The sequence below is a fragment of the Poromitra crassiceps genome (assembly GCF_964638095.1).
Source record: "Poromitra crassiceps genome assembly, chromosome: 3".
In the NCBI taxonomy this organism is placed as follows: domain Eukaryota; kingdom Metazoa; phylum Chordata; class Actinopteri; order Beryciformes; family Melamphaidae; genus Poromitra; species Poromitra crassiceps.
Genome location: NC_139625.1, coordinates 58250178 through 58277887, shown reverse-complemented (window position 1 = coordinate 58277887; position 27710 = coordinate 58250178). Strand labels below are relative to the sequence as shown.

Sequence of the window (27710 nt, the reverse complement as noted above, 5' to 3'; positions counted from 1 at the left end):
TAAAGGTTGGTGCTGTCTTTGTACAGACAAAACTGCTAATTGGAAAAGACACACCCAGGTGTTGAAGTAAGCGGTGCAGGTTTAGTACACTAGGTAATGTATGCAAGTAACTATATGGGCTCAATAATACGCCACAATACACCTTGATGTAAATAAGATTGGCTTAGTACTGTTTTAAAAACAAAACAGCGAACATCAACACATTTTCTCACAATCCTATTTCTACAACATGTTTGTAGGCCTACTTGAAGTATAGGTGACACCAAAGTACTCTGACAAACTCTCAAACGGCGTCTGAGTAGTTACTGGCCAGCTGGACTCTTCAGTGGCCAACAGTAGGAGATACTAAAAAACAAACAGATAAAGGTTAGAAATATTCACATTGTGCTGAGCAAGAGCAGTGTGGGATTTTCTTCAGTGGTATCCATCACTTCAAATGTTTAATTTGATATTTAATCCAGATTTTACCCACCTGATTTGTGTTTTGGGTCTCAGCTAGATCGGCCATGAATGATGTTACGTGAGAACCAATAGCACCTGCTTAAGCCCCCTTAAGCCCCCCCCTTCCCCCCCCCTTAAGCTTAATCTTCCCAATGGCCTTAGGCGCAAAAACTGGCGTTAAACGCAAAAAAACGCACCTTGCGCCTGCCTCGGGAAGATAGCAACATAGTTTTAGGCCCCGAAATGCGCTTTACGCCAAAGAGGCGTGGCGCAGTGCCAGAATAGGCCAGAATGGGCGTTTCGGCCTTAAATACCGGCCTAATGATATCTTCCCCCCTGGCGTTAATTTAGCGCTTTTCAAAACCAGGCGTTATTCAGTGCGCCGCGGATATTGCTGTGCGTATTTACTCTCTCCTCTCTCGCCACTCTCCTCTGCCGATCTCACACTCTCTCCCCCTCTCTCTCTCTCTCTCCCTCTCTCTCGCGCGTCAGACAGGCACAAAGAACGATGGAAAAAAAGTTGTTATATCTAGTTTTGAGCCCCTGTCATTCGGAGGCTGTTGAGCCACATGTGAAATCTCCCAGCATGCATTGAGGCTAATACATTTCGACAAGAAATATCAACCAAATCAGCCTAAATTGCCTAAACTGGTAGAGAGAAATAATGTTTCTGTTCACACAACATGCAATTCTCGAACATTTCAATATTGGCCAAAATAAAACATAGAAATCCAAACACAACCCTATGTGAAACATATATGTAATCCAGGTGGTAGGTGGTATATATATCCCTCGCATATTTAACGTGATTTAGATGAGTGACAGCCGTAACATGGTTCTACTGTGATGTCCTACTGTGATGTCTGCTCCAATAAGACTTCTTACTTCACATTTACTTTTACGATAAAAACACATTTATGCAATGACTTTACATAATGTAGGCTATATTTATGTGCATCATCTGCAGCACTGGAGAAGAAAAGGTAGCGAGAGAAAACGATATCATTCTAATCTGGACAAACTTTCACCAATCTAATCTCATCATGACATAGGCCACATAGGGATAGGCTATATTCTTCTAGCCAATGCGTTTAGAACATTCTTTTCACTTTGATCTTGCTATAGTGTAGCGTATTTACATGCTTGCAGTATTTAAACTGCAGTGAGATTGGTTTGAGAAGCATAATAATATGGAATAATATATGGAGACAGACAGGGATGAAAGGGAGGGGGGGGGAGCTCAGAGCGCTTTGGTCGTCTTTTCTGACCGGACTGGATCGCTCCGTGGAATTGGAGCTTAAAAGGGAAGCTTGTGATTCGTTTACTGCACTTCTCCAATGAGCAGGTTGTGCATAATTTTACACTTAAAAGGCGTGGTTATAATGCTTTTAGGCCACGTGTAGCGCTGACACCAAAATATCGAGTGCGCTGGTCCACACCCACTAATCTGCGCTGCACCTGGCGCTAAGCCAGTTTTAAGGCTGTTGCAACGATAGAGCCCAATGTCTCTAGATGATGACGTAGCACTGACCACTCATGGGAGTGAGTGTGTGTGTGTGTATGTGTGTGAGGGAGCGAGAGAGAGAGAGGAGAGAGAGAGAGAGAACACACACATGTGTTTAGGAGGATCCCCAGTCAGTTTTGGGTTGGTTAGTGCAGATGTGAAAGTTAGTTATGATTATCCTCCATAAATAGCTTTCCAGGGCAGATTCTTGCTCAGCATAATGCACTAAATGCAGGCTTTACCAACCCTGGGGTCGCAACCCCAAGTCACATCGCATGGAATTCCATTGGGGCCAGCTGAAATTTCGAATTATTATAATAATAAAAAACACCTCACACAGTTTAAAACCACTAAAAGTATCTTATGTTTTCACTTCCCTTCCTAAAATGCAGGATACAGTTAAGTGAGCTTGGCATATCTTGATTCACGTGATCACAGGCTACAGGTTTATGTGCAGGCTGTACGTGCATTCCCATGCTCAAACATAAACTGGACGGAAAGTCTGCAAGAAAATCAGAGCGACAGAAAATGGGAAAGAAAACAGGAAGATTTATTCGCTGATAAACAGTGGGAAAATAAAATCTTCCCTTTGTGCACTAATCTGTGGCTCGTCATGGCTATTTTGCCTCTGGCTGCCATCCACAATAACATGTGCTAATCTAAATGTGGTCTAAAATAAACATTTCCTTGCAACGTAGTATTATGATCAAAAACAAATTTCATTTCAGAAAAAAAGTCTCTGTTTTGAATGCCTGGGGTCACTAGAGTTTTGTGATGTCAAAGTGGGGTCACAAGCCAAAAAAGTTTGGAATGGGAACCACTGGAACGTGACTTCTTCTCATCCTGTAGCTGTCAGGTAAAAGGTTCTGGCTGTGAGGGGAAACTCTCCTCATAAGATATTGTAACATTCAGATTCTGACTTCAGGATGATGTCTGTTTTCCTCGTTGCTGAAAATTCATTTGTAGCCAAACCCTGCACTCTAGTCAGTAGGTACTCTTTATACAAAATGTCTTTCCAAAGGAATGGGTCTGTATTAAATATACTTGACAATCTTGCGCAGTGACACATGATTTTATTATTATTAGATTTTATTTTGTGGAAAGTAAGTAAGCCTGTATTCAGTGAACACACAAAGTGCCTTGTAATTACTGTACAAATTTAGTTTCTTGGTTAAGCATTTCAAATCAGAAGGGAAATTAGAAGTAGATGTAACTGCTACTATGTTTGCTTCTAGCTGGTATACGTCAAAGCATAACTGATGGAGATCTCCTCTACAGGCTTCTTTAGCAGGTGTTTGGTGTAGTCTGAACGTTTTCCTCCTTTATATCTGGCTGCTAATCTAAAGAAAGGGGCTAGTGATTTTCAGAGGCCAATCGTATGAATGATGTACAATAAAGTGAGCTGTCTGTCCTGCAGGCATGTCTCCCTTCAGGTCGGTTGGCCTTCCTCTAAGAGTTATGTCTTCCGCTGTCCTCCCTGACTGAACCCTTACACTTACACTTAACAGGCTATATACAACAATACTACTACTCCCATCGTTTGGAAGGCTTGGGAAATCCCCATAATCGCTGATCTGTGTGACCTTTTAATGCACGGATCGGACTGTGTGCTTATGAATCTGCGGTGACAGGCCACCCTCAGGAGAGTGCCGTGTGGAGCAGCACACAGTAGAGGCTGGCTCCCTTGTGAAGCAGATTCATGTGAAATGAATGGTCGGTCTCATAGTTACTGCTCAATTCCCTTCAGGCTATTTCAGTCTATGGGAACTGAATTATCAGCAGTTTTTCCATTAATTTGATGCACTCCCTGAGTCTCAGAGACACTGAATTTGTAGAAAACAGGCGATCCAACATGAAATCTACGGAGAGCGGTCGACACACTGAAAAAAAAACACATGCAGATAGACAAAACTCATGTAAATTGAGAAAACATCTTCACCAATTTGACACATGCGCTGCAAATAGTCACAACACAACCAAAAACAGAAACACAACAACAACAACCACAACAACATAACAACTTCCTGATAAAGTGGAAGAATAGGGAGAACCAGAGCCGTATCCTATAGAGGAGTCGCGACATCTCCATTCACTCCAATGGACCAGTTTTTTACTCTCAAGAGTTCCAGGAAGTAAGGTCCTGGATTAAGCAGCACTGTCGAGTTGCAGCAAAATGGACAGTTTGTGTTGTACTTTGAAAGTTTTTTTTAAATCAAATTGTACATTATCAGCTTTATTTTAGCATTCAAAAGTAGCACGAGACCCCCTGTTCATTGGCTAATGAGTCACGCCACTCTCTTTCTAAATTGCTCTGGGGAGAACGTGTTTATGGACAGACTGTAATTGAGCACTTGGGCAGAGGTAATTCAGTAATATGCTTTGAAATGGCCTGTATTTTGCTATCAAATGGAATGTGCTGCACAAAAATATTGATTTGGTTGGGCATTTATTATTATTTATTATTTTTCAAACAGAAATCAAGTGCAGATGTATTATTTAGGATTAAACATTAAACAACAACAAATGTGTCTGTCCAGCCCGATCCATCACGTTTTTCTGTCCCCTGGAAACATATCTGTTATCTGTGCTACAGTACTTGCGTGTTTCTGTTTCAGTATTTGGTTGTGTTGTGTGTATTTGCAGCGTGTTTCAGTATTTGGTTGTGTTGTGTGTATTTGCAGCGTGTTTCAGTATTTGGTTGTGCTGTGTGTATTTGCAGCGTGTTTCAGTATTTGGGTGTGTTGTGTGTATTTGCAGCGTCTTTCAGTATTTGGTTGTGCTGTGTGTATTTGCAGCGTGTTTCAGTATTTGGTTGTGCTGTGTGTATTTGCAGCGTCTTTCAGTATTTGGTTGTGTTGTGTGTATTTGCAGCGTGTTTCAGTATTTGGTTGTGCTGTGTGTATTTGCAGCGTGTTTCAGTATTTGGTTGGGTTGTGTGTATTTGCAGCGTGTTTCAGTATTTGGTTGTGCTGTGTGTATTTGCAGCGTGTTTCAGTATTTGGTTGTGTTGTGTGTATTTGCAGCGTGTTTCAGTATTTGGTTGTGTTGTGTGTATTTGCAGCGTGTTTCAGTATTTGGGTGTGTTGTGTGTATTTGCTGCGTGTTTCAGTATTTGGTTGTGCTGTGTGCATTTGTAGCGTGTTTCAGTATTTGGTTGTGCTGTGTGTATTTGCAGCGTGTTTCAGTATTTGGTTGTGCTGTGTGCATTTGCAGCGTGTTTCAGTATTTCGTTGTGCTGTGTGCATTTGCAGCGTGTTTCAGTATTTGGTTGTGTTGTGTGTATTTGCAGCGTGTTTCAGTATTTGGTTGGGTTGTGTGTATTTGCAGCGTGTTTCAGTATTTGGTTGTGTTGTGTGTATTTGCTGCGTGTTTCAGTATTTGGTTGTGCTGTGTGCATTTGCAGCGTGTTTCAGTATTTGGTTGTGCTGTGTGTATTTGCAGCGTGTTTCAGTATTTGGTTGTGCTGTGTGTATTTGCAGTGTGTTTCAGTATTTGGTTGGGTTGTGTGTATTTGCAGCGTGTTTCAGTATTTCGTTGGGTTGTGTGTATTTGCAGCGTGTTTCAGTATTTGGTTGGGTTGTGTGTATTTGCTGCGTGTTTCAATATTTGGTTGTGTTGTGTGTATTTGCAGCGTGTTTCAGTATTTGGTTGTGTTGTGTGTATTTGCAGCGTGTTTCAGTATTTGGTTGTGTTGTGTGTATTTGCAGCGTGTTTCAGTATTTGGGTGTGTTGTGTGTATTTGCAGCGTGTTTCAGTATTTGGGTGTGTTGTGTGTATTTGCAGCGTGTTTCAGTATTTGGGTGTGTTGTGTGTATTTGCAGCGTGTTTCAGTATTTGGGTGTGTTGTGTGTATTTGCAGCGTGTTTCAGTTTCAGTATTTGGTTGTGTTGTGTGTATTTGCAGCGTGTTTCTGTTTCAGTATTTGGTTGTGTTGTGTGTATTTGCAGCTTGTTTCAGTATTTGGGTGTGTTGTGTGTATTTGCAGCGTGTTTCAGTATTTGGTTGTGCTGTGTGCATTTGCAGTGTGTTTCAGTATTTGGTTGTGCTGTGTGTATTTGTAGCATGTTTCAGTATTTGGTTGGGTTGTGTGTATTTGCAGCGTGTTTCTGTTTCAGTATTTGGTTGTGTTGTTGTGTGTATTTGCAGCGTGTTTCAGTATTTGGTTGTGCTGTGTGTATTTGCAGCACATGCGTTGTCAAATTGATGAAGATGCTTTCTCAATTTGCTTGTGTTTTGTCTATTTGCATGTATTTTCTTAAGTTGCAATGTGTTGACCTCTCTTGGCCACCGTACAACCACTTGTGGTTAATGAACTGGACTGGAGTCAGCAGTATGTGGTCTTAGGCATTGAGGCCTGCGGTTTACCATTTGCCCCGGAGGCTCCATGTGGTTTAGGGTTTGTTTGTTCCAGCACATTATGACCAGAGGCTCTCATCATGGTTCAGTTAGTGAGGCTCACTGATTGAGAGAGGAGGTTTCTATCTTCTGTGCCTCCTGCGCACTGTAAAACTAATGCATCCTAACAAGATCAGTGAACCTTGAATTGAACCTAACTGGGGGGAAAATGGACAGAACTTCACCTGGCTACAATATGATGAAATACATCTTTGTCTACTGGCAGTGGCAACTCTGCAGCCATCACTCTACTCCTGTGGAGAGTTACTGTATGGCCACGACGACTGTTAAAGCATTATAGATGGCCTGTCATCCAAATAACATCAATCCTGTGGTCATGTTTTATTATATGGGACACAAAGAACCATTAATAACTTCAGGAACTCTGCTGATTTGCTGATCATTTCTGTGCTTCAAACTGACAGCTTGGCAAATCGTGCTGCCTTCAAGTGCACCTCGTAAATTCCCTAATTCTGAGACTGTAAAACATAACTATGACTACTTGTGCATTTGAGTGCTTTTGGTCAGAAAGTATTGCAAAATAGACCCCATATAGAAAATATTTGTTCATCAGCTGATGTTTTACAAGTCGACTTGAAGTTGAACAAAGAGTGAAAATAGAAACATACAGAAATAAGTTATTTACTATGGTAATAAGTGAACCTACATCATTGTTTACATAAATTACATGCTGTCCACTCCAGGGGTGTAGTGGTAAATACAGAGGTGGATAAACTACTATCCAAGGTGAGTAGTTTACCCACCTTGTTTCCTCGCATTGATTGATACAGTTAATCTGAACATAGGTGAGTAAACTCTCTGCCTCATCTCAAAGAGGTAGGTAAACTGCGTTTACTTACATTTACTCCCCACTACACCCCTGGTCCGCTCCCAAACTCAAACATTTTGTATTTACGACAGCACTTGAAGGCAACGTCAGTCCATAGTCTGATAAAGAAAGCACCTTCATCGTCCTGCCTGTGAATCTTGACCTCCTCTCTCTCCTCCCCTTGCAGAGGACAGCGGCATCTCTCTGCTGCAGCTAATCGGAGACCCGCCGCCGGACGGCGTGAAGACGGTGGAGGGGCCGGGCGGCACCACGGCGTACCTCTTCACCAAGGCGGTGGCGTCGGGCCAGCCGGCTCTAGCCCACGTCCCCAACCCGTTCTACCGCCACTTCTCCCTCCTCTTCCACGTCAAGCCCGCCACCGCCGCCGCCGCCGTCCTCTTCTCCATCACCGACGCCTCCCAGCGCTTCATGTACATCGGCGTCAAGCTGAGCGAGTTAGTGTCCAGCAGGCGGAGGGTGCAGTTCTTCTACACCGAGCCCGACTCGGAGGCCTCGTACGAGGCGGCCAGCTTCGACATGCGCATGGATGGCTGGGGAGGCTGGAGCCGCTTCGCCCTGTCCATCTTCGAGGACCAGGTGACGTTCTACCAGGGCTGCGACTCGGAGCCTCATGTGGTGAAGTTTGAGCGTTCGCCGGACGACATGGACCTGGACCCCGGGGCGGGGATCTTTGTGGGTCAGGCGGGAGGAGCCGACCCTCACAAGTTCCACGTAATGCATTATTTATAAATCATTGTATGAATCATGCAATTTAATCTTTATACTGTGGACCATTATCCAGAGTATTTACCTGAATCATGTTTATTTGCGTGTTTTCTACCTCCGCCAATGCAGTTGGGCCAACGAGTTGGCGGGAGGTTATGTTTTTGCCCCTGTTTGTCTGTTTGTTTTTCTGTTTGTTTGTCAGCAGGATATCTCAAAAAGTTATAAATTAATTTACATTAAACTTTGTTGAAAAGTAGGTCATGGTCCAACTTAGAACTAATTAACTTTCCATGGCCACTGGCCAAAAGGGGTTGTGGTAATGTGTGGTAATGGGCGTGTCCAATCACAAAAAGGTGCCTAACTTCCACATGGATTCACGTAAGATCACAAAACTTTGTAGAAAGGTTGGCGGAGGTTTGCACTCTAGCGAGTGTCCTCTAGTCTTTCACAGTTTGTGATAAGGAGATTTAATATTGTTATGCATGTTCAAGAGTTGAGTGTTTAGGACAAAGAACAATTGCATTACCTATGAAAAGCAGCCTCGTTTTTAGCTTCATGAAAGTGTATTTTTATATTATCCATTGGGTTTTGAAAAGATAATGAAGTTTACGTGAGGTTCTGGGTAATGAAGTAGTTCAAACTTTCAAAAAATTCAAGCAGTGATCTCCTGCCACCACATGGGGGCACCAGAGTGACGAGTGAAGTTATCTACTGCAGTGTAGCTTTAATGTGCTCAAATGTGTAGAAAAGTAACACAAAACTGAGTTGTGCCAACTCCCAAACCAGATAAATGGATGTGATGAAAATTACACTTCATTTAATAGTACACTTAATAATGTAGATAAAATAAGCTCTGTACCATTTTCTGCCCCAGCCCACTAGCACATTCTTCCTCCGATACATATGCAGCTGCTTCTTTTCATCTGACATCACCGGCAGGACATAGCACATGGGAGGATCACACTATTCCCCCCCAGTTCCCCTCCGCCCTGAGCAGGCGCCTCAACCAACCAGAGGAGGCACTAGTGCAGCGACCAGGACACATACCCTTAATCCAGCTTCCCACATGCAGACACGGCCAATTGTGTCTGTATGGACGCCCGACCAAGCCGGAGGCAACACGGGGGCTCGAACCTGCAAACCTTGTGTAGGCAGGAAATCTACCTCTGCACTACCCGGACGCCCAGTGGCAAATATTTGTAAACTAGAATATACTCAATAAGAATATAGAATAAAACGTAATGTGCTCTTGGTGAACAAAATGGTCACTTTTACAGTTTACACTGTTTTTTTCGTTTTTTTTCTTTCTGCCAAACTAGCTTTTGAGAGAGAAGTAAATTATCTACAGTAACCGCAAAACTGAAGAGCACCGAGAGACGAAGACGCTCCAGCACTGAAGAGCACAGAGAGAGGAAGACGCTCCAGCACTGAAGAGCACAGAGAGAGGAAGACGCTCCAGCACTGAAGAGCACAGAGAGAGAAAGACGCTCCAGCACTGAAGAGCACAGAGAGAGGAAGACGCTCCAGCACTGAAGAGCACTGAGAGAGGAAGACGCTCCAGCACTGAAGAGCACAGAGAGACGAAGACGCTCCAGCACTGAAGAGCACTGAGAGAGGAAGACACTCCAGCACTGAAGAGCACAGAGAGACGAAGACGCTCCAGCACTGAAGAGCACTGAGAGAGGAAGACGCTCCAGCACTGAAGAGCACAGAGAGACGAAGACGCTCCAGCACTGAAGAGCACTGAGAGAGGAAGACGCTCCAGCACTGAAGAGCACTGAGAGAGGAAGACGCTCCAGCACTGAAGAGCACAGAGAGAGGAAGACGCTCCAGCACTGAAGAGCACAGAGAGACGAAGACGCTCCAGCACTGAAGAGCACAGAGAGAGGAAGACGCTCCAGCACTGAAGAGCACAGAGAGAGGAAGACGCTCCAGCACTGAAGAGCACAGAGAGACGAAGACGCTCCAGCACTGAAGAGCACAGAGAGAGAAAGACGCTCCAGCACTGAAGAGCACAGAGAGAGGAAGACGCTCCAGCACTGAAGAGCACTGAGAGAGGAAGACGCTCCAGCACTGAAGAGCACAGAGAGACAAAGACGCTCCAGCACTGAAGAGCACTGAGAGAGGAAGACGCTCCAGCACTGAAGAGCACAGAGAGACGAAGACGCTCCAGCACTGAAGAGAAAATATTTCCTGGTTACATATTATACTATAAATGCAGGCCATTTAAGACGCTCCAGCACTGAAGAGCACCGAGAGAGGAAGACGCTCCAGCACTGAAGAGCACTGAGAGAGGAAGACGCTCCAGCACTGAAGAGCACAGAGAGAGGAAGACGCTCCAGCACTGAAGAGAAAATATTTCCTGGTTACATATTTCTAAACACAGACAGTGATGAGTGAAAAACAGAAAGGAATCCCCATCCAAATATCTCCCAGGGGGCATGGAAAAGTCAGAATAGTACACTGTGTGCTGAAAGAGCAGGTGTGTGAGTGCGTGTGTGTGTGTGTGTGTGCGTGCGTGTGTGTGTGTGTGTGTGTGTGTGTGTGTGTGTGTGTGCGTGCGTGTGTGTGTGTGTGTGTGTGTGTGTGTGTGCCGTGTGGTATGTGCTTGAATGTCTTTGCATTTGTTAACCTGACCTCTACCGTGAGTTAAATCCCTCTGTAATGTCTCCCTGTGGCATCTTGCTGCAGGTTTTGTGTGCGGGTCACTGGCGACGAGGCAGGCAGACACAGCCCTCCCTCTCCCTGTAAAACCATGACTTTTCCTCTCTCACCTTTCCCCCCTGGCCCTTGACCTGTACTCGGTGACCCAGATGACCACATGTGATGGTCACATGGGCTTTGAAGTGTGTAAAGTGTCATGTTCATTAAGAGTCCAAATCCAAATACCCCCAAAATGCTTACTAAATACTCACTACCTACAATACAGATAGCCATGGAATTCTCGACAAAATCATATCTAACAATAGAAATACTCTCAAACAGGGTCGCAGGTTCGCGCCCCCGTATTACCTCTGGCTTGGTCGGGGCATCAATACAGGCACGATTGGCTGTCTCTGTGGGTGGGAAGCTGGATTAGGGGTATGTGTCCTGGTCGCTGCACTAGCGCCTCCTCTGGTCGGTTGGGATGCACCTGTTCGGAGCAGAAAGGAACTGGTGGTCCTCCCATGTGCCACGTGCTGGTCAAGCTCCCCGCTGTCAGGTGAAAGGAAGCGGCTGGCAACTGCGCATGTGTCGTAGGAAGCATGGTGCTAGTCTCCACTCTCCCCAGATCGGCAGAGGGTGGAGCAGCGACCGGGGCAACAGGGGGAAATTTGGCCAATTACAATTGGGGAGAAAATGGGGGTATAGACCAGACCAGCACATCCGGGTAATTTGCAAAACTTGAAGGCCGCGCCCCTTTTTAGGGGATAACACAAGCCACTCGCGTTGACTTCAATGTAAAATAGCAGTACCCAAAACATCTATAGAAAAATAACAGAATTAATTTCCTTTATAAATGACCCAAAGACACCATGACATGACAATATATTTCAACTCGGCCGGCCATAGAATGCGCAAGATACATCGACACGAGGTACTTGCCTTATATGAACGCTGTATCCAGTTTCCACCAGGTTACATGCATCGTCCACATTGACGGTGTCACGCCTACCCTATCGCAGACCAGTTTTTTGTTTTTTTTTATTGTTAGTGAAACTATAACAACACAGCAACTCTTCGGCATATCTCTATCAAATTAAACCGTTTTAAATAGTTTGTTTGAAGTGGTTTCGGCTTCTTGTACCGTCGTTTACTATGGTGGGTTTCCCCTAAAAAGGGGCGTGGCCTTGGAGCTGGACACTTGAAGACGCGACGCAGTTCTGGTCTATAAAATATTTAAAAAAATTATAATACAAAAATAAATACTGTACTCTCAAACGGGGGGGTCTGTGGCCCTAATGTGGACTAAATTATGGGTCCCCTGAGGGTCCCTAGACCCCATTTTGAGAACCACTGTTGTAGGATATTCTCACTGGTCAAGCGTCATTAAAGTCCACCTGGAGGCCAAACGGCCTGTGTGCTGTTTAGCAGCAGGGTGTAGGAACATGGGTCCATCATCACTTCTCTGCCATGCTCACACTTTCCATCTCTTCGAAGGCTTCAGGGGAAAGCATATTTCACAGCTAATGCGAGCAATGGAAGAGAAGAGTTAACTGTGAGTTGTTGTGAATTATATTCCCCTCACACCAAAAGACTTTCCAAGAGATGTCACTGTCTGATGTCACTGTCACTGTCGCAGAGATTTCCAATGTCGGAGTGAGATCATGAGAGTTTTGCTGGAGTTGTGGCGCACTCCCTTCATCTCAGTCGTTTGGTGTAAGGTGGGGATCAAACTCAGTCTTTTTCTCGTCTCGACGTTCTGACAAAATCAGACATGCTGAATATTATGGGAAGTCTTTAGTCTTGGCGCATGGAAATAGTAAAGTTCAGTGACATGAACATTATCAACAACCAATAGGTGCACTCTATCCAGCAGCAAAACAGGACACATACATGCAGTTATACCTTGTTGAGCTCTGGAGTGGAGCTAAACTCCCATACTCTCCCCCCTTCGTCCTTTTTTATCTCCTTATTCTCCGTGTTGACGTTACTGTTACTGCACCGTTTACCTTCAGTCAAGTTGTGTCCATTACCTACTGTATCGTACTGTCTTTTCAAAATAAAAGCACTTCAGTGTTCATGGGAAATAACAAAATGAAAGAAATATAACAAATACATTACAAACTAGCCTTCACATGTGAACTGCACTGTGCCTTAGAGTCATTTACAGTGTGGTTAATTCTTTTAAAAATGAGAGGGTGTCAGATTTTAATCTTTTAAAAGTCATTTCAAAGTCTTTTAGTGTATGGTAGGCAGTCTTTGCAATTGTATAGTCTGTGACTAAAATCTCTGTGACTTACTGTATGACTCATTGGGCCCTATCTTACACCTGGCGCAAGGCATTATCATTGGTAGTTTCTTGCACTCAAAATGTCCTTTCCCCCTCTTTTAATTACCACTGGGTCAGTACATCAAAGGACATGTTTCAGTGACCCAGTGACTGGGTCAGTACATTAAAGGACATGTTTCAGTGACCCAGTGACTGGGTCAGTACATCAAAGGACATGTTTCAGTGACCCAGTGACTGGGTCAGTACATTAAAGGACATGTTTCAGTGACCCAGTGACTGAGTCAGTACATCAAAGGACATGTTTCAGTGACCCAGTGACTGGGTCAGTACATTAAAGGACATGTTTCAGTGACCCAGTGACTGGGTCAGTACATCAAAGGACATGTTTCAGTGACCCAGTGACTGGGTCAGTACATCAAAGGACATGTTTCAGTGACCCAGTGCTAATAAAAAAGGGACATTTTGAGTGCTAGAAACTAGCAATGATAATGCCTTGCGCCGGGAGTAAGCTATGGCCTGTTGTCTTTAGCTGTGAGCTGGATGTCAGAGGGTGTGAGACTTTAGTCTTTTAAAAGTATTTTTTAGAGTCTTTTCAAAGTGTTCTAGTGTATGGTCGGCATAGTTAAAAAACTAATTCACTCTAGTCTGTGTGTGTGTGTGTGTGTGTGTGTGTGTGTGTGTGTGTGTGTGTGTGTGTGTATATGTGTGTGCGTATATGTGTGTGTGTGTGCGCCTGCACGCGAGCGCATGTGTGTCTGTGTGTCTTTGTGTGCGTGTGCGTGTGTGTAGGGTGCGATCTCAGAGCTGAAACTGGTGGGAAACCCTCGGGCAGCGGAGAGTTTGTGCGACGAGGACGATTCTGACGCTGTGAGTATTTGTGTCTTTGATATTTCATTCAAAGGCAAGCTTCACTGTCAAAATACTGATATTGAATCCCCCCCCCCCTCTCTCTCTCTCTCTATCTATCTCTATCCCCTCTCCCCTCTCTCTCTCTCCCTCAGGGGTCTGGTGACTTTGGCAGTGGTGATGGAGAGAGGAAGCAGCCCAGTCCCACTGTGAAGGTGTTTAACATCATCAGTTTGTCTTTTCATTTTGGCCAACTTTCAAGCGTGTACAGTATGACTTTCAATTAAAGTAGATGGACGAGGATGTAAGTGCAGTGGTTAAACCCCCACATCAAAGTGACTCACAATCACAACTCCCCTCATGCAGGCATGAATCATCAGAATAGTGATCTCTGATACCAGATCATCATTAATATTTTCCCTTTCAGGCGGTTTTACTGATTCATTGTTGGAAGAAGACTAGAAGCTGAAAATATTCAGCAGTTCAGATATCAACGTCATATCAGTTGAACCCTAATTGCAGGTTGAGAACCAATGACATAGATCGGCAACGTTCTCAAATGTAAAAACAAATCAGTGCAATCATCTGATATGGGAGATTAACCCTGGGAATCTAGGCTGGCAGTTGAAAAAGAACAAGGGACAAAGTGGCCGCAGATGTTTTGATCTATTCTATTCTATTCTATTCTATTCTATTCTATTCTATTCTATTCTATTCTATTCTATTATATTCTATTCTATTCTATTCTAGACCACCTCTGCACCCCTGCAGCCGGTGCCAGAACCCCCAGTGACACCTTCAAAGGGTAGCAGACTCACAGAAGAAGGTAGGAGCGCTTCATTACCAGCGGTGAAATCACTTAATGAATGCAAATCTCCAAAGATTCTCCTATAAGCACGCATGGCTGCCAAGATACTCATCACAGGGGGGGGGGGGGGAGTGGCAGAAATTGTTATGGAATTTTTTTTACCAGAAAATCTTCCCAGAATAGCTGTGAAGTGGTTTGTGTTAGAAATATGCACATTATCACGCTTGTCTGGGCTTGAAAGCCTGGGGGGTTTTGCTGGGTTTTTCAGCGCACCAGGGTGAAGTCAAGCTCTCTAGTTCTCTCCACTGGACACTAAAGGACATAACACATTATTCTCCAGTGGCATACAGTAGTATCAATATTGTTGTATAGAAATCACCTTCGCAAAAGAAACAACTTCAAAGACAACTGGCCCAAGGTTAGAGAGAAACTGTCTGAATGGAGTTCTGGCTTTAATAATTGTTTATTGCATGTTTATAGCCAAAGACTTGGATGAGTGACATGTCAAAATGTAAAGCCCAAATGCAATGTGGAAAGAGTATGGAAAATATCCTACTCAAGTAGAAAATTGTTACTTTGCTGATATTTTATCTAACAGTAGTAGTAGTAAAAATCTACTGAAGTAAAAGTAAAAAAAAAAAGCACATTCATTTAAAATGTTAGTTACTTCTTAGAAAAAAGAGCAGTTACAATAGATGTGATCCCCCCCCCCCCCCCCCCATGGGACTAAAATAACGAAAGTTCAAATTGTACTCTGTAATGCATGTAATGCATTTAAAATGTAGTGAAGATACTTCAGTAAAACATATGTAAGTAAAAGAAAAATTCAGACTTTAAAAAATACTCAAAAAAGTAAAACAAACAAACACAATTACAGTAAGATGAGTAAATGTAAGTAATACTCCCACCTTAATACACTGATGAAGTCTTTATACTCTAAATCAGTGTATTTGGGCAAATTCTCACAGTCACACAAAGGGAATTGTATGAATCTGACACAAGAATGCTTTTCTTCAGACTAAGACATTCAGACAGACATTAACAAGGCGTTCCAGCCCTCGCCTTGCAAGCCGACACTTGCAGCCTCCATACAGCCGCTGAAAGGCATCTCAGGTCAAGTTGTGTTTGTGTTGCATCTGTGTTGACTTTAGATGGCAGGCGGCACCCGCCTTCGGTGGACTACAGGCCTGGATCGCCAGGTCCAAGAGGTGGGTGGCTGGGTGGGACAGGACCCTGGGTGGGACAGGACCCTGGGTGGGACAGGACCCTGGCCATCCTATCACAGCATAGAATGAGCATTGTTGTGTGATCATGTTGAGTGGAGCATGGCACTCGGCATGGAGCTGTGGGCATGTTGGTGGAGGGCAGTTGGCATCTTGTTGTTCCTATTCTGTCAAAACAGACTGTTAAAACAGTTGGCTCCCGTAATTTTCAAATGCTCCCGCCTACCCGTCTGTATTTCCTGGAGGATAAAGTTGGTCAATCACCTGCCTCGGTTTTGTTTACATGTGTCGTGATTGTTTGAGTAACATCAAACTTCCTTCTGGTCCGTACCATTTTTTCTTTGGAAGATGACAACTTCCTTTGGCCAAATTTTAATGGGAGGAAGTACAAACTGTCTATGGAGCATTCAAAGATTGTGGCTGCTCCATGGACTACGTCATTCCAGTACAATCCGTGGCTGTTTCATGTGAAAACCTCACAACTCGTGTCGTGGTGTTCCTCACAACTCCTGTCCTGGTGGTTTTCATGTTTTAACGTCCCTTGAAGGAGTTCATGCCTCTCTGTGAATTGAAGGGATTCTACCACCGTAGGTCTTATGAAAGCCTTTCAAAATCTCTTCCATAAATTCAAAAGTCAAATGTTGGTCAAGCTGAAGATGGATTTAGTGAAACGTTGACGATAAGCTTCCCCCTTCTGGTTCCTCTGAAGAAGTGTGGTTTCACAGAGGGGGAAGATGGGCACTGTGACCCCATCCGGGGCAGATCAACGTTGACTGTTGTGTTGTTGTTAGCTTAGCTTCTAGCTATTAGCTAAATAATTATATTTACAACCATAATGAACCGTGATCTGACAGAAAAAGTGTAATTTAGAGAGCGTGTGCAGCATGCCCCGCACTCGCCGCAGGCTCTCGTTATAGCCTGTTTGAGGAGACTACTCGGAGCTCAAAATCTTCCGTGGGCATCCGAATGAAGCCAAACATATTTCGGTGAATAAAACATCATATTTTAAGCTGGAAATGAGGACCGTGGTGTAAAAAAAACGAAATTCTCCTTTAAGGCGTTTCTTTTATTTTGATCTTCTTTTTTTGTGGGGGCGGGGGCATGTTCGGCCGCGCCAAGGACTAAGCCTTTGTGGTACGCCTTCTACCAGCTGAATACAAAATATACAATAAAGCACAAATAAAAATATATACATACAGTTTCACTAGATGCTTTATGGACAGGGACGTGTCGTATGCCGTATGGTGTTGGATGGGTTTAAGTATGTGTATATCTATATATGGAGAGGAACTACAGCGGGGTACCATTCAGAAACAAGGGAGACTTGGCATTAGTTATGCAGTACCGCCCTCTACAGGACGTATTGCTACACTGCTTTTACTGACTGAGCCGTAAAAATACAGGCAGTCAGCTTGTATCCACATTCATCTCAATACTGATGAGAACACAAGATCTCCTTTTGCATTTTACCTTGTTTATTACATTTAATTTCAAGCTTTGCGTTTGTGGTGCCGTTCTGTACATTCTAGTTTTAACGTATGCTGTTATGATCCTCATGGTGTTTACATGTTATGAATGTGGTGGTGGTGATAATGATGACTGGACTGATTATGCTGATGTTCCTCACTGGATCACTTTGACCAGGTTCATGCACAAATGGGGTCAGAGTCTTGCTCAGCGGTTTGAGAAAGATCTCAATATGATTGTTATGACAGTTGGGAGGTCATGCAATCACACACACACACACACACACCACACACACACACACACACACACACACACACACACACACACACACACACACACACACACACACACACACACACACACACACACACACACACACACACACTCGTTTCGTGGAGAGAGTCTGGCTCAACCTATCATTCTGGCGTGATTTCTATTCGCACATAGGATAAGCAATAACCACGCCCTGTGGTGCCGGGATTGGCCAGGAGCATTGAAGCTTGGGACTAAAGCACCTGGGGTTTTTCATCTTTTAAAATAAAGATCTTTAAAAAACTATTGCTTGTTACATTTTCAGTGCTGTACCTTTTCTCTGGGTAAGAATTGAGCTTGAAATTAACGATATGATACATTATATTATATGAGCTATGAACGTGAACACAACACCGTTTATATTATTGCATGTTTTTGTAGATTGTGTACATTGTGTAGATTACAATTATTATGCTTATTATTATTATTACGATGCTAAAGAAAGTATAGGTGACCATAATTCATTTCAATGTCCGCTCTCAATGTCCGCTCTCGAAATCGCTGTCCGTTCTCAGTTGGTTCATGAAATCGCTGGGCTGCGTGCCCCCCAGTGTTTGTGGTGTGGTCCAGTGTTGCTCCTGGCCAATCCCGGCGCCACAGGGCGTGGTTATTGCTTATCCTATGTGCGAATAGAAATCACGCATCATTCTGGTATATAGAAAAAAAAACGCTCTGTCTTGTTTGCATTTCTTTAAACCAATCACAATAGTCTCTTGGGTGGCGCTAAGCCCAGCACTGCTGTCCTTGCAAAATAGCTTCAGGGGGAAATTGTTTTGAGGGAACCAAAACTGCTAAAAAAAGAAAAGAAAATGCCACATAAAACAGTAAAAAACGTCTGCATGTAGGTTGCTAACTTGCAGGTTGTTGCTGTTTCATGTAGCGACATGTACTTTGAAAACGCAGATAGCCTTCTGCTCCGTCTGAAGCGGACAGTGGCAGAGCTTATACCCGTAGCCTACTTCCATTAAGTCAGACTATAATATAATAAACATTTTATATATTTTTTTAAAGGTGGAGTGTATAGTTTTTGTTGGTGGATTTGGCAGAAATTGAATATAATATTCAAAATGTTTTAATCAATCTATAATCCCATGAAAATAAGAATTGTTGTTTTCCTTACTTTAGAATGAGCCCTGTATATTTAAATGTGAGCGGGTCCCTCCAAGGAGGCCGCCATGTTGGATTCAGTGTAATTGTATTCCATCGGTGGCAATCTGCACCCTCACCACTAGATGCCCCCAACAACTACACACTGCACCTTTATGAGTTAACTGGATTAATTACTGTAAAGTGTTGCCCTCTTTATTTTTTATTATTATTTTTTGCCACACAAATTAGGTGTTTAAAATAAGACATATTTAACCAAAAAATAGTAGTGTAGGAAATCCATGTAGTCGGATCCTCTAAAATCTTAAACCTTGGTAAGTTGTTGACTGTGAAGTGTGCTTGTCCTCCAGGTCCCACCGGTTCTAAAGGAGACAAAGGGGACAGTGGGGACAAAGGCAGTGCGGGGGACACAGGCCCCACAGGGCCCAAAGGAGATTCAGGTTCCGGATCTGGCTCCAGTTCCTCCTCACAAGGTGGAGAGCGAGGACAGAAGGTAGAGTGGCTGCATGCTGTGTGTGAATGGACATTTGGATTGAGCTGCATGAAATACAACACACAGATGACTGAAATATGATTGTTTTATTTTCTTATTTCAGGGTGACAAAGGCACAAAGGTATGCTAACGTTATTCAAACTCTGGAGTGTTTATACCTTTAGTTCAGTTTATTGAGAATAATGCCATTTGAACTTGGCTTCCCACCAAATATCTGCATCAAAAGTGTGAAATGTGAAACAGCTCAGCTAAGTCTTTTAACATGTTTGTTTGATTCATTTTTTTGCCCATAATAAATTCAATCAACCAGTCAAACAGGATCTGACTCCAAACCATGCTCTGAGGCAAGTGTTAGCGATCTTAGAGTAGTATACAATGCTCGAGTCCCCAAACTTCTGTTGTACAACATAGGTAGTTCACTTCAGTTTGTTTCACAATCACAATTTCATTCATAACCAAGTAAAAGAGAAATCACTACCACGTTTACCATGAAGAAAATTTGCAGCACAGCTAGAGAAGAAGCCAAGGCAGTGAGATGTTAATCAAATTGTGATCTTCCATGCCTACACAGTCTTGAGAACTCAGCTTTGATATAAAATATGTATTTTTTAGCATTTCAAGCCACACTTCCAGGGCCTTTAAGTGTAACAGGAAATGGATTTTGACATCTGAGAGTCAGAAGTTCTTCATGCTTGGAAAGCCGAGCAGAACAAATCATATTCAGCTCTTCTTTCATGTATTTATTGCTTGGTATGAACATCAGAGAAGGTACATAACAGAAAATAGTGCAGATCCATCATGCTGAGCTAAAGTTATGGAATCAGATTTGTTTCAAATTCTCCAACCTGGTAGGATGACATGTGACCAAAGCTCTGGCCAATAAACAAGCTGATTGTTAGTCATGTGACTTTTGTTACAAGCTCTGGTTCACTTGTATTTGGGCAGTGTAAAACTAAATGAGCCAAACACAAAAATGCGAACTGTAGGTGTGCTCTCACCCTAAGCAGCTGACATTCTCAACCTGAATATCTTTGCTCACTTGTTAATCCTCTCCATTCTCTCACCAGGGCAGTTCAGGGTTTGGATACCCCGGTAATAAAGGGGACCGGGGACCTCCTGGGCCCGCGGGGCCCCCCGGTCCTCCGGGACCTGCAGCTCAGGTGGTCCGGCTCGGAGACGGCTCCGTGGTTCAGCAGGTGTCTGGACCCCCAGGGCCGATGGGACCGGCAGGGATAGAGGGGCCCGCGGGACCCCCAGGGCCGGAGGGGGATGCTGTGAGTACCAGAGACACATATGGCGAAATCACAAATTCTGCAAATACATGTATTCCACTTTTTTAAGAGATACTCACTGATGTTGCATTATGCCTCAGGGCGATCCAGGAGAGGATGGAAAAGCTGTAAGTTTGTATTTTTTAATGTTACATGTGGATATTTAGATACACATTTATTTAGTTGTGGTCTCTTAGCTGTAAAAACACTGCTTTCATTTTGTTTTTGGCTTCCATTCCCAGGGTCCCGCTGGGCCTCGAGGGTTCCCAGGAACCCCAGGAAATTCTGGCACTCAAGGGCCAAAGGTAGAAAGCAATCATATTATCTGCAGAAATGTGAGATTTTTCAAGTATTTGAGGTCCGCATAAATTAATGCAAAGGAAATGATGTGGACCAGAACGTCTTCTGATGCAAAATTTCAGAGCAATGTTTGGATGAAATAGACAGTGAACTGTTATGGTTTTATATCCTACTGATGTGTGCAGGATGATCATGTTTGACCTCTGGATCTTTCCAGGGCGACCGAGGCGAGGGTCACCCAGGGCCCCGGGGCCCCCCAGGACTTCCTGGCCCTCCTGGACCTGGGACTGGTGACCGCCCAGTACGCACCGCCCACTCTTCAAACACACCAGTTGATTTAGATTTTTTTAAGTCACACATAACATTTTCTTTTGCTTATTTTGTTTCTTTAGACGTTTGTTGACATGGAGGGCTCCGGATACCCCGATCTGGAGAAATTGCGGGTACGTTGATTATCGTGCAAAAATCTGATAGTGTTATGTTAAACTAAAAAAGAAACATACATTTAAATTTTGTGTCTGGCCGTCCAGGGTCTGCGTGGCCTACCAGGCCCCCCTGGCCCTCCTGGGCCACCTGGTACATCAGTCACAATGGGAGCCAACAGGCCAGTAGCCTTCGGACCTCCTGGACCACCAGGGCAGGACGGAGTCCCCGGTCTACCAGTGAGTTTCTCTGCTTTCTTTGATTGTGAAATTGTCTAATGTTATAGCAGTTTGCACTCCTGTGAAAAAAAAGTTCTCATTTACACTAGAATAAGGCTAGGTTGAAACCAAGCATATGGCCGGCGTGGGAAAGCGTTGATGAGTCTGTTGTCAGCCAACAATTTCGGTTTGAAATTGTACCAGCCATGCACATTTGTTTACCAGGCAGGCATATTTTGTTACCCCACTTTTGTGTGTCTGTCTAACAACTAATTAATGGCCAATGAGGGGCGGAGTTTATTATGACAAAATGTGAAAATGGAAAAGACTGTGAAACTCAATTGCTGTAAAAATGGCCTACTTCCAACCAGGGCCGGATCTAGGGGGTGGCAGGGGTGGGCTATGCCCACCCAAAAATTAATCTTGCCCACCCCCAATTTTTTTTTTTTCTTTTTTTTTTATCTCCCTTTTTGAATTCCAGGTGACCCCACTTAGTGTCGCGACCCAAAGGTTGGAGACCACTGGGTTAGTTAGTTTAGGGCACCTAACAGTAGTTATAGCTTTAATTTGATTTGAGAAATAAGCTCATCCAATGAAAAGAATATTATGGAGTTGATTATTTTAAACTATGGATGAAGGATTGTTATTTATTTGTTAGGGTAACAAAGTCAATCTGCTTTCAAAGTTTTAATTTCAGTTTGAGTTTGAATAAGACTAAAAGTCTTGTAAATATAGGTTTGAAGTAGGGATGTCAACGGTTAACCGTTAATCGATTAACCGTCGCTAACGTCGTTGTTCGGTTATTGCTGTCGGTCTATCAGTTAATATAAAAAAAAAAAAAAAAAAAAAAAAAAAATTGTCTATTTACTCATTGAGCTCATGCCCAAACAAGGCGTGTCTATTTAGATGCTGAAATGTTAATGCTTTTTGTGTTAGAAATTCTAACACAAAAAGCATTAAGCATTAACATACACAAGGCGTGTCTATTTAGATGCTGAAATGTTAATGCTTTTTGTGTTCGAATTTCTAACACAAAAAGCATTAACATTTCAGCATCTAAATAGACACGCCTTGTTTGGGCATGAGCTCATTGAGTAAATAGACAAAAAAAATAATAATAATAATAATAATAATAATATTAAAAAATTATGAATTAACCGATAGGTTAATCGATTATTAGCGTCGGTTAATCGAAAGTGAAATTAACCGAAAATTGACATCCCTAGTTTGAAGGCTAAATGGCAAATCGTTTTTAGCTATGGTTAAGTCTCACTGCACTAGTCTTTAATTTGATTTGAGAAATAAGGTCATCCAATGAAAATAACTGTTATGGAGTTGATTATTGAAATTATGGATGAAGGATGTTTTTAAGTTTTATGGTAAATCAATCTGCTTTCAAAGTTGTTTTCTTTTCACTTTGAAGACTAAAAGTCTTGTGAATATAATAACAGTTGTGTAAATAGTTAGTTTGTTAGTTAGTTTGTATGTACATAGTTAGTTTGCAAATAGTTTTAATAATAGGAGTTTTGTAAACATTGGCCTGTTCCCTGAGTGAAAGTTCACACTTAGGTTACCCACAGCACAATGTGGACACCTAGTGGAACAGTTTAGTGTTAGAATATAATGCAACTTAATCCCCATCCCCAAACCGAGAACCTTTGGGCAACCTACCGCCAAAGACCGCTAAAAACGGACCTGGTACCAGCTACTGTATGGCATACTAGCTTGTCGGCAATAATGTTCCAAAGTTAGGCACATTTTTGGCGAGTTTTTCTTTGGTATGGCTATTTTCATTGCTCCCCCAAAATTTTCAATTGCCCACCCAGTAACCTCACCCTAGATACGGGCCTGCTTCCAACAAAAAATGTGATAAAAAAAAATATCCAGCAGTGCAGTTTTCTTCAGATTTTTGTCGAAATCAAACCCACATCATCACAGAAGCTTCCTAGGTGACTTGCAGTTAATTTATCAGTGAACATCAAACACACAAATTTAGTAGTAACTCCAAATAGGTTGAAAGCAAGAGTGGATAAGCATCATGCCATCAGCTGAGCCTGTTCTCCAGCACCTAGAAACCACAGAATCCCTCTCCCTTATAAGGCAATTATCCAGCAAACACCATGACACTGCACTCCACACATCCACACAACACCATCAATACGACACAGTTCAGAAACAAGTGCCACCCACGTAGTCCAAAGAAAACACCATAAATTGTCAAATTCAGACAGTTTTCAGTGAAAGGCGAACGGGCACTGCAAAACAAGCATTGACGAGCAGGCAAATGGCAGACGAGTCCACCGCATAAGGCCGAATTCAGACCCCGGCCCCTCAGAGATTCCAGGCCGGCAGGCTGCACTCTCCGCTCCGCTCCACACAAAGGCAGCTGGCTTTTCTCCTCGAAATGGAGAAAATGGGTGCCTAGTGCCTGTAACTTGGCAGAATTTCTAGCCCATAAACTAACTAATAACTTGGCCAATTCTATGTAACATTAACAACATAGCAAACGGTAAATGTCTAAGAATGCAAAGAAATGTAACTGGTTCGTTAAAGCCCCAATCAGTAAGATTTTTGACATTTTTTACTGTAATATAAGAGCTTTTTAGTCACAGGACATGGTAGATTGACTTGTAATAGGGAGACCCTCCACTTTATTTATCCCACACCGCCCTTCATTGGCCAGCCCTGGGACTAAGCAAGTTGTCTGCCACGTCCCGTGGCAATAAAAAAGAAAAAAGAAAAGGATACGCGCATGCGCTGTACAGCGGAAGCGCTGTCTTCAGGAAAACAAGGAAGTAACTCGATTCGGATTTGCTACGAAAATGATGTTTCACGGAACTTATTTAAGGATTATTATTTCATCACGTGGTGAGTACCCGATGTCACAACATGTACATAGAGCTTTCTGGCGCTGTGTTTTGTTGACTTTGAACGGCGATATCATTATCGATACTATTGGACCCAGAGGGCGCAGTTTCCCCAATAGCAAAACTTGGAAAACTTACTGAATGGGGCTTTAAAATCGCATTCTAGGATAACGTTAGTTAACGTAGTTAAGGCCGAATTCAGACCCCGGCCCCTTGGAGAATCCAGGCCGGCAGGCTGCACTCTCCACTCCCCACAAAGGCTATGATCTCACTCGCGTAGCGCCACAACATGCTGAATCCCACTCGATTTGGGGGCGGAACACGCCAGGATTGGCCAAAGCCAAATCCAGTCCCCAGTAAATCGGCTTGTAAATCCTTGACAGAATCGGACCAGACAATGCCTCCTAACGGGGCCGTGCTCATGCCGGCCCAAAAACTGCAATAACAACAAAAATGTCTATAAAATACCACAGATCCCTTCAAGATAATTACTCGAAGTTTCAAACTTCCAAGCATTCTTTCAATGATATTTTTCTATTTGAAAGGATATCCTGTATGACTTTCTTAGTTTAGCTTGAGATTAACTGAATGTGTGTTATAGGCCATCTCACTGATTCTCTGATTGTGTGAAATGTTTCAGGGTCCCCCGGGTCCCCTGGGCCGACATGGTCTGCCTGGACCACCAGGAGCCAAGGTGAGGAAGCAGTTTGAAAGTAGATCTCGGTAGACTCGGCTGAGCTTTTCTGAAAATACAGAGTAGCTCACAGCGACTGTATCTTCGGAGAAGATTCTGTGGCCTCGCTGTTAGTCAGCATGTTTTAGAATTGGTGTACAAAACTTGTGTTTTAACTTTTCATCTTCCTACCTGGTCTGGTCACCTAAACTGTAGATTTAAGAATTGTGTAATTGTGTAAATGGCAAGCAAAGTAGTTCGTAGCTAGGTAGATAGTTCCCATCCTTTATTCAGCCAGTTTGAGCCTCTAAGCTCTGGGAGGCGCTATTTAGTCCTTCTGGCAACTAAAATGTATTTAAGAAGTCCTTCATCCCAGGTGCCATCCCAGGTTAGTATTGACCAACACTATTTAAACCACAGACATTGACATGATTGAACTGAATGTTTAATGTATCCTTGTCTATGTGTTTGTCTTACTAAGTGCGGACCGGCTTGTTATGTTGTTGTTTTTTGTGTTTGGTGATCGAGCCGAAGACAAATTTCCACCCTGGTGGACAATAAAGTTATCTTCTATTCTATTCTATTCTATTCTATTCTATTCTATTCCATTCTCTATTCTATTCTATTCTATTCTATTCTATTCTATTCTATTCTATTCTATTCTATTCTATTCTCTATTCTATTCTATTCAAACTTCAAACAACTTTATTAATCCCACAATGGGCAATTGGGTTAGAGCAGCTTGTATACAAACACAGAAACATCATAATACCAACAAACAAAAAGTGAATACAGTTAGTTAGTTTTGCAGGCAGACAACATACTAACGACGACCCAGGCAACAGAGAAAATTCACTATTCTATTCTATTCTATTCTATTCTATTCTATTCTATTCTATTCTATTCTATTCTAGTGATAGTGAATAGTGATAGTCAGGGATTTGCCCCGGCAACCTTCTAGTCAGAGCCTACTGCGGCGGCGGCCTCAGTGCATGATCTGCCCAGTTACTGTTTTCTGATTATACTCTTTCTATTAAACCTGCATTTGACTGCTGGGTCTTGCTTGTCGAGGAAAAGAGAAGTAGTATTACTGTATCATGTTTTTCTCATGTTTTCTTCAATGCATCCCATCCCTCCAGGGTGACTGCGGTGAGCAGCTCGGTCTTCCAGGAGCGGCTGGGGAAAAGGTGAGTCCAACCTGTTCATTTTTAGCCTTATTTCAAACTGAAAGCTGTGGCTTTGTCATTTAAAAGCATGAATGATGTGGATGTAGGTCTTCTCAGATGTTCTCCTCCTTGTTTGCCCTCCTCTAGCAAGACTCGCAGGTCTCCAGCTTTTTCAGCGGTCTCCTGACTTACTTTAACCCTTCCACTCCGGTGTCTAACCGGTCGCAGGTACTGGGTCTCTGCTTGGTGATTCCATTTTTCTACTAAGCTTTTCGCATTTCCCTACTTCAAACCTGAGTTATTTACTTCACTTCATCCCTTTTCAACTACTTCAAGGCACTCATGGTTTGTTTGAATCTTCAGCTGCTCCTCATCCTCACATGCTTCATTGTGTTTTGATCATTTAACTCTACCTCTAACTCTGTGAAACATCTACTGCACTCTGCACACATCTGTTTTTCCCCACGACGCTGGGCCAGCAGGCCCTGCCACAGGGTCAGAAGATGGCAAGATCAGGACACTCACTCACTCACTCACTCACTCACTCACTCACTCACTCACTCGTGTTTAATGAGGCTAGGAAATAGGAGCCATAGCTAGGGATAGAAAGGTCATAAAGTTGGGATTCGAGGGGTGGGTAGGGGGAGTGGCTGGGGGGATATGGATGGGTGGTGGGGGATAGTAGGGGGGGGGGGTAGGGGAAAGGGGCCGTACTGTATATATGGATAGGAAGGTGGTAGAGAGTCGGCATTCAAGGGCTGGGTAGGGGGAGTGGTTAGGGCAGTGATACTCAACCCGAGGCTCTAGAGCCACATGTGGCTCCTTTATGGGTAGTTGTGGCTCTTTTAATTCCTACTTAACATAAATAAATAAATAAAGGAGGAAAGGGACTTTTTTGGATTGTGGCTCTTGCAGATTGTTTTTTTTTGTCAATGTGGCTCCTGAGTAGGGCAAGGTTGCGTAGCACTGGGTTAGGGGGATATGGCTGGTGGAAGGAGGAGCAATGAAGGGGGCGGTGAGGGAAAAGGGGTCATAGCTAGGGATAGGAAGGTGGTAGAGAGTCAGGATTCGAGGGCTGGATAGGGGGATTGGTTAGGGGTGGTACCATAATATCCACATCACTGTGCCGTGGGCTTAAAGGTTTGCGCTTGTTTTGTCTTCGTGCTTTTCTCATTCATCCTCATACTGCTTGTGCTAACACCAGAAGCATCTAGTTTTATAGGCACTCTAAAAAGGACATCCATCAATAACAACACAACAACGCAGTCTGCCCTTTTTAAGAGTGTACTTCAGCAGAGAGACATAGATCTTTATCACCCACATGCTTTTCCTCATCACCCCAGGGTGCCCACGGTGACCCAGGACAGCTGGGTCTACCAGGGCAGGGCGGGTTGGCTGGGCTTCCGGGTCCCATGGGACCTGTCGGGCCCCAAGGACCACCCGGGCCGCCAGGACCACCGTACAGAGTTGGCTATGTGAGTACGGGTACCAAGCATGTTTGGAGCGGTTTATTTGAACTCTTACGTTGGTTTTTCAAACTTAATTCAAACTATATAGGAAACGACCCCAACCCAAGGTTTTATGGGTATAAGGAGATGGCTCACTACTGTAACTTAACTGGCATCAACAGAAAAGGTAAATGATGGCAAAGAGTGCAGACAAGTCCATCATGTTTAGCTCAAGTTACAGGGACTGGAATCAGATTTGT

The 27710-nt window shown here is 43.4% G+C and overlaps 1 protein-coding gene across 4 annotated transcripts in view; it reads left to right on the top strand.

Moving 5' to 3' along the window:
* The window catches only part of col18a1b (collagen type XVIII alpha 1 chain b), a 98736-nt gene that overhangs the window by 43485 nt on the left and 27541 nt on the right, over positions 1-27710 (top strand). For 2 of the 4 annotated variants that reach the window (XM_083633962.1, XM_083633961.1), the window contains exons 2-18: positions 7357-7901; positions 13618-13695; positions 13830-13889; positions 14425-14500; positions 15634-15690; positions 18942-19084; positions 19188-19205; positions 20152-20358; positions 20457-20483; positions 20598-20660; positions 20873-20956; positions 21048-21098; positions 21186-21317; positions 24804-24857; positions 25976-26023; positions 26150-26230; positions 27346-27477. In XM_083633962.1, coding sequence (XP_083490088.1) covers positions 7357-7901; positions 13618-13695; positions 13830-13889; positions 14425-14500; positions 15634-15690; positions 18942-19084; positions 19188-19205; positions 20152-20358; positions 20457-20483; positions 20598-20660; positions 20873-20956; positions 21048-21098; positions 21186-21317; positions 24804-24857; positions 25976-26023; positions 26150-26230; positions 27346-27477 — 1856 coding nt within the window. The remainder of the gene's footprint in view (positions 1-7356; positions 7902-13617; positions 13696-13829; positions 13890-14424; positions 14501-15633; positions 15691-18941; positions 19085-19187; positions 19206-20151; positions 20359-20456; positions 20484-20597; positions 20661-20872; positions 20957-21047; positions 21099-21185; positions 21318-24803; positions 24858-25975; positions 26024-26149; positions 26231-27345; positions 27478-27710) is intronic. The other 2 variants (XM_083633963.1, XM_083633964.1) reach the window with 2 other exon arrangements.